This window comes from Xenopus laevis, chromosome 8L, assembly GCF_017654675.1.
Source record: "Xenopus laevis strain J_2021 chromosome 8L, Xenopus_laevis_v10.1, whole genome shotgun sequence".
Classification (NCBI taxonomy): Eukaryota; Metazoa; Chordata; class Amphibia; order Anura; family Pipidae; genus Xenopus; species Xenopus laevis.
In genome coordinates, this window is record NC_054385.1 from 72,855,605 (window position 1) to 72,863,213 (window position 7,609).

The window sequence follows — 7,609 nt, forward strand, 5'->3', positions numbered from 1 at the left end:
AGTCAGAACCACCAAGGTTGAGAATAGCAAGGGACAGACAGACAGAAACTGCGGATACATTTAAAAACAGGGATTCTGTCATGACTTTTATGGTGTAGTTTTTATTTCTAAATAACACTGTTTACACTGCAAGTAATTCACTCTACCGTGTAAAATGTCATTCCTGAACCAACAAGTATATTTTTTAGTAGTAATATTGGTGTAGGCAGCCATCTCAGGCCATTTTGCAACTTCAGTCTACTACGCGATGCATATGTTTTACCACCGGCCAAACCAGGTTAAGAATTGCTTCTTTGGTAACTTTGCAAAACAAGCAAATCTTAGTGTATGTCCAGTTAAAACTGCAAAAATCCTATTAGTTGATATACTGAAATGTTTGTAGTCAGTGGCGTAACTACAAGAAGCAGACCCCACAGTTGCTGGGGTCTGCTTACTCTATAGCTAATAAAAAAACCCTCCTCCCCAGTCGCTCTCTTACTTGCGGCTAGGAAGGGGACGCAAGTCGGGCGGAGGCAAGCGTGGGTGGAGGCATTTCGGGAAGTGGGCACTAGTATGGGGATCAGAGTGCACCGAGGCCCCTCTGAAATTTTTTTTTGCAGGGAGGGCCAGGTGCACGCCACTGTTTGTAGTAGATCTAAGTTTATTCAAATTACAGAAAGATCCCTAATATAGAAAACCCCAAGTCTCAAGCATTCTGGATAATAGATCTGTGTCCTGTGGAAAATGTTGGCCCTTAAAAATATATACACATATACATTGTAAACCATTAAAAACTGAACAACAATTTCTACAGCTTGTGTAAAAAAATGGTTAGTATATAAAGACAGAATCCCTTTAATTTTGTTTGGTAAAGATAGTATAGAAATTGATTTCACTGCTCCACCTACTGGTAGAAAATCAGAATGAATACCAGGTTTCATGCTATAGGCTGCTCTGAATAATATCTGACTTTCATTTATCTTCCTGTGTGAGAACCAAACCCATTGTATTCAACACAGTTTAGCTATTATATGCTGTGTAAATATGAGCCTTTTAGCCCTATTTAGCTTCATAGGCTGCCCTTATAGTTTCACAGTAGCTTGTTTAAATAAACTGTAGTAGTGTTTCTGAATAGTGAATAGCGAATTTATTCGGCAGGCACGAATTTGCGGCAAATTTGCGCAATTCGCCGCCCGCAAATAAATTTGAAGTTTCGCAAATTTTTCACAGTTTCGCGAATTTCACGCGAAATTCGCAAATTTTTCGTCGAAGCAAATTCGCCCATCACTATTTCTGAAGCAATCATACACTTTTAACCACTACAGTGAATTATATTTAAATATAACATTTGTATTTTTGGTATCACTGGTCCTTTAACACCATGCACTAAACAATGCAATTGTGAGCACTAATACAGTCCATCCTTTAGGAGACACAGGGGCAATATGCTGTGAACATTTAGGCACTTATACTTTATGTGTTAATGCTTGGTATACTTTAATATGTGTTTTTTTTTTCCTTTGATTTAACAGCTACTAAATTGTGAACCAGTAGAGGTGAAAACAGCTGAAACGGAGCCAGAAAATGATCTGCAACTGGTGAAACAAGCACATGTATGCCATGGCCCTGAAGTCCTCACTGATTCCATGGATCCTCTCCAATATCCCACCAAAGCTTCCGTTTGCCAAGGGCATCTTAACAGTGAGTCATCGGAAGAAGAAGAGCCAAAGGGGGATTCTAGAGAATCACCCCTCCATATGTTGGAAGAGCTACAACAGGAGGAAACATCAGGTTTAGGCAACAGAGACATTCTTGAGCATGAAGAGATCCAGGACACAATTTGTTTAAATGAACTGAAAAATTCAGCACTTAGTGGCAGTGTTCAATCTGAGAATTCTGTACATGATGCAGGTGCATGTCAGGAACTGGCCAAATTAGAACCTATGCCAGAGAAGAATGAGAAAAGCCTCAAGACAAAGAGGGATTCAAACCTAACACAAGATGACCGGCTGCTGATTGAGAGGATTAAAAATTATTATGAAACATCAGAAGCAGGAGTATCATACTTAAGCAAAGAAGACAGCATTTCGTACATTCCAACAGGGGTGGTGAAGGACTCTATTTTGAGATTCAATTACATTGTGCAGCAAGAGGTCAAAAAAGACAAAGAGAGGAGTATATTTGGAAATACTGGATGTGTAGACAGAGGTAAGCAAGTATGCTCTTCTAGAAAACCATGGTCTCGATTAGATAAGGATAGCCAGCCCCCTGTTCCCCTAATGGAAAACAGGAGCCCAATTACACTGCCTTTAGAACAAGAGTCAGAATATATGTCATGTGCCGAGATCCGCAAAGCCTGGAAAGAAAAGGAAAAGCCAATTGCAACACCAAGAAGAGGAAAATTGTGTAGGAAAAGGATGGGAACACAAGAAGACGTGCTAGTTATTATGGAAGAATGTGATGTAGAAGTGCCTCAGGCATCAAAAGAAATTCCTCTGAAAGTGGATGCAAGGAAGGAACATAAAAAACAGAGCATAGAGGACCAAGCCACCAGACAGAACAACCACCATAAGATAGGTGATAATGGGGAAAGCAAAGAAATATGCTGTCCTGCAGGTCTGAGCCTATATGAGACAGAGGACAGCTATTTAATTGAGAACTCTGAAAAGATCATTAACAAGGTGCAACTGTTGGCCAAAATGTATAGCGAGAAGATTGGCAGGATGAAGACACAAAGAAAGAATGGAGACAACAAAAGACAAATAGTTCTATGTAAAGCTATGGTGGAGACTATCCAAGAGATCATTGAAGAAAAGACTGGAGACAAGAGTGTAACAGGTAAAGTATGTATGTATAATAGCAAACAGTAAACATGTGACTGACAGACTGCAGTTAAGCACAGTGTATTTTGGGGCATGCACATGCTTTTAACATGCTACAAAATTCTGAACTTGGCAGCCATCAGAAACTAAACTGTGTCCTGAGTGAACAAGAGTCTGAATTTAGAAGGGCAAGTATCATAGAGACAGAATCAAGACTACCAAAACTTGGACAGAGCTGTACCAGAAAGTCTCAGAAAGAACCTATAGGGCTAATTTACAACAGATTGCAGGAAGAAGTGCAAATCACTAAAGATTTCTGTAACCTACAGTGAAGCATTTGACCTGCAGCCTAGTACATTTATATTTTTACATATTTTACAATAGGGCACATATTAAAATGCAAATATATCAGATAAACTAAATACCATTCCAATATTTACCCATACATGGGCAGAGCTTCATATAACAGGAATTATCTGAGTGATGGGTTGCACTTACATGCAGTTGTAAATCTTTTGTGAAAACCTTAGCTCTTCAGAAAAGCAATAATGTAATTTTCTAAAACCACAAAGAAAACCTCTAACTTTTAAAATAAAACAATTTATATTCATCAATCCCTTGCAGAAATGGATGAACTGTATTGTCAGTAAGGGCAGTTGGGATAATACAAATGTGATTTGCTAGAAGATGAACATCTATTTTAAGGGGTTGTTCACCTTAAATTAACTTTTAGCATGAAGTAGAGAGTTATATCTTTAGACAATTTGGTTTTGATGTTTTATTATTTGTGGTTTTGGAGTTATTTAGCTTTTTATTCAGCAGATCTTCAGATTAGAATTCCAGTAACTATCTGGTTGCTAGGGCCCAACCTACCCTAGTAGCCACGCATAATTTAAATGAGAGGATGGAAGATGAATAGGAGAGGCCTGAATAGAAAGATGAGTTATAAAAAGTATCAATAACAATAAAATTGTAGCCTCACACAGTATTTGTAATATAGTTGTCAGGGTCAGTGACCCCTCATTTGAAAGCTGGAAAGAGTCAGAAGAAGAAGGCAAACAATTCAAAAATTATTTTTAAAAAAATGCTTTGAATTAGCCATTCTATAACATAAATGTTAACTGAAAGCTGAAATGCCCCTTTACTATTGTGACGTGTTGCATACAGTCAAGCTAATCACATTTATTTTCTGTCCACAGAGCCTCATCCTTATGGTCATCTGCTGATTCATGAAACACGTTTGCATATTAATTGTATTCAAGAGAACAGTCTCATTTTATCTGCAGCTCGAGAGATGGCTGGAGACCTCTACACAGAGGATTTAAATAAAGTGGATTACTCCACCACCCAGCACTTGTTAAGTGAAGAAATACTTACAGAGCGGCTACCAGAACATGAGCTTCAGATTCCCTTTACTGAGGAACCAGTTATTGAGATCATGAATAAGCTTTCAATTGAAAGCAATGAAGAACAAGAAGTAACAATACCCTCAGATGAATACAAGTTGGCAGAGGTTGCAGTGGTTCAGTGTGAAACACCTTGCTCTGTTCAGGGATCTTCCCAAATATGTAATGAGGTAGTTGTTAGTAAGACTGTGCCTGATGGATTACTGCCTGTTGGATATAAAACAGAGGAAAAACTGGAACAACAGCTTGCAGTTAATTTGGGTGAGATACATGAAAAATACAACTTAATGGATTTTGATCAATTATCAATTAATCAATCAAATCTTCAGGATAGTTTTGCTGGGTGTCACGAAAATGAAAATTCTCTGCATGGAAATATGCTTCTTAAAGAACCAGAGCCACATTCACCCAACCAAAGAAATACATACACTGAAAATGAGGACAAAACACATGTGGATTTCAAGGAATCAGAAGCAGTCAATAGTCCCGAATCTTCTAAAATACAAACAAAAGAACAGGCAAAAGATATTCCTAATGAAAAACAAGCAAAAATGAATCTCGAAAACATGAAAGATGAGGACAAGGCAGCGGATGAAAAGTATTTAGAAAATAGGAAAATACCAGAGGAGACTGCACAAGACACACATTCATCAGTGAGAGACCACAATGTTAAGGTAGATACTGTTCTATCACCATCATTACAAGTTTCTGAAAATGGGACACAAACTCACTCTGACGATCATGTTATCCCTTCATCTAAAAGCACATCAGCTAAACAGCATGACACCCACAAAGATAATAAAAACAGAGGTGTCTCCCCATCTGTACTTGATGTCATGCAGAGGCTTCAGTTGGACTCCTCATTTTCTATTGCTTCCAGAAATAGCCTGAACAACTCAAACAAGCGCAATCTGGCAACTCGCTCCTCTTCTTTCAAAAGCAAGACTTCAACTGCTCAGGAGTTCCAGAGTATGGATAAAACATTGTTAAATCCACACAAAATGCAGATAGATGAATCTAAGACAGTCCCCAACATTCTCAATCCCTCTGCTTTACAAAGGAAACTGTCCAGTGCTATGACTCTATCTAAGTATCTATCAACATCACATGCAGGGCAAGGTTATATGAAAAGAAGACCATTTACCATGTCTAAAAGCTCAGACAGTGAAATAAACACTCAAGAAACACTACTGAAAAATCCTTGCCCTTCTCCAGTCATTGCAAAACCTTTGAATGGTTGTTCATCATACATAAATCCAGAATCAACTGAAAATGGCTTTAAAACAAGAAGCATGAAACAAGCATGTCAAAGGGATGAGAGAAAAGAAGAAAAACACATACTAGGTGACTTAACCCCAACGCAAAAACTTTCTAGAAATCAAGGCATTCAAAGTTCAGCCTGTTCCACCAGTAACTGTCAGGAAATAAACTTCAGAGATAAAGAAGGAAAAGAATTAGATAACCCTGTATGCCTATCCCCGGGTTCTGCTGTTCTCATTGCTTTCCCCTATCCTCCTACAATAAAAACAACACCTACTTCAACTGCATCTGAGCCAAATTCACGTGTACAGTCCCCGCTGCCGCTCCACACTCGAATGTGCTCTCCTCCTCCAAGGTCTACTTTAAAGTCCTTTCGCATGCCCTCCTTCTCTAATACTAGGTCTTGCTCTTTCACACCACTATCTTTCAGCCAGGTAGAGAAATCATCATCATCTTCTGCAAATTCTACACCAACCTGCACAAGCCCCTCTTTCATGCCTAATTCGCCTGACCCAGGACATGGATTTCCTTTCCACACCAGAAAGTCTTCAGGAAACTGCTTTCCATCTGGAAGAGACAGAGTTGTCAGTCCTAGGAGTTCACTAAACTGTCCTCTTGGGTCAACTGATGAAGAAACCCAATTCTGGAGCAGCAGTGGATTGCCACCATGCCTCAGCCCTGATACCCATTCAGTGCCAAGTGGTATTAGCTCTCATGAACTAACCAGTATACACTGGCCAGATGTACGCGAGCTACGCTCAAAGTATGGACCATTTAAAGTTCAAAAGTCCACCAATCACCAGAACAGAGTTGATAAAAACTCAGTGAGTTTGGTGAATCCAACTGGTTATCCACCTGAAGGGTCTAAAAGAAGCCCAAAAAGAATGGCATCACTTGATTCAACAGCCCCACACACACATGTTATTCAGCGCTCAAAAAGTACTGTAGGAGTTGTAAATGGAGACAAATGGGACTCATCTAATGGAAAAGAGAAAGCCAACTTGAAGGCAAGCTATTCTACAACAGTAAATATACAGATTGGGGGCAGTGGCAGAATAGCATCATTTACCAATGCACAAGTCATTCTCACACACCCATTGCTCCAGGCCCCTGAATCTCAGACAATGAGGAAAATTAACATAAATGGAAGCACCTTAGACCCACTGCAAAAATCATGATGCCTTCTAGTCTAGTGAAAAAAAAGGACATTTTGTAGCATAACAGGTCACATTTGGAGACTGTTTTAAATTTCAAATGTCCTGCTGTGAAGTCAGACATTTTCAGTAGTTTAAAAACATCAAGGATGTGAAAAGGGACAACCAGATAAATCAAAAACATTTTAATCATACTACAGACAAATGACAATATGCCAGTTTGCACATTTTTATATGCAAGAAGGACTGCTTAAAACTTTTTTTTACAGTATTCAAAGTGGATCAACACTGTGCAGGACTTATCTTGAGCCTCGTTGAATTTTGCACTTAGAAATTACAAATGGTTTGTTAAGAGTGTATTAAAAACACACACTGAAGGAAACCAAAGATCAGAAGATTAGTCAGTTAAACACTTTCCGGTCTCCTCCATGTGTAGAATGAACTGAACTATGTTTTTATGCTGGAGGGTGCCATTCACTTTGATAAATCGATGGTGCTGTTGGCTGTTACCTGTTAGTACAACACATGTACTTGTATCCGCATGTGGTGATTCCTTACAGGAATCAGTATAAGGGATGGAACACAAACTCAGTTTTGTTACGATGCAAAGAAATCAAGAAAAATGTTTCCTCTTGAAATGACTCTCTCCCCCATAATCAATTTGCTAAGAACATTACATCAACATCAAGCAGGCCAACTACAGATGAAGCCACTTGGATTTGTGAGTTAAATGCGTCATGACTCAGAGTTAATTGAAGAAACTGTGTTATCTAAAGTTATCTTAACTCATTTAATGCATTTAACCTTTTCATTAGCATACCAAAGCACCATTGTTCACAATGGTGAATGCTTTAATTAGATGGGATGTTGTGTCACAGTTTTCTGTGTTAAATGAGATAAATGGGATATCTGTGTTTAGTTATTCTGTGTCAAACAGACAAACCAAAGTGGCTGCATCTGTACTTCAAAGTCATCCCTGGTCTGAGGG

General features: G+C 38.8%; 1 protein-coding gene across 1 annotated transcript in view; it reads left to right on the forward strand.

Moving 5' to 3' along the window:
• Positions 1-7,382, forward strand: part of LOC108698661 — a 72,311-nt gene extending 64,929 nt beyond the window's left edge. Inside the window, exons 18-19 of the mRNA XM_018230317.2 lie at positions 1,512-2,817; positions 4,001-7,382. Coding sequence (XP_018085806.1) covers positions 1,512-2,817; positions 4,001-6,645 — 3,951 coding nt within the window. The 3' untranslated portion in view covers positions 6,646-7,382. The remainder of the gene's footprint in view (positions 1-1,511; positions 2,818-4,000) is intronic.
• Positions 7,383-7,609: the final 227 nt, after the last annotated feature.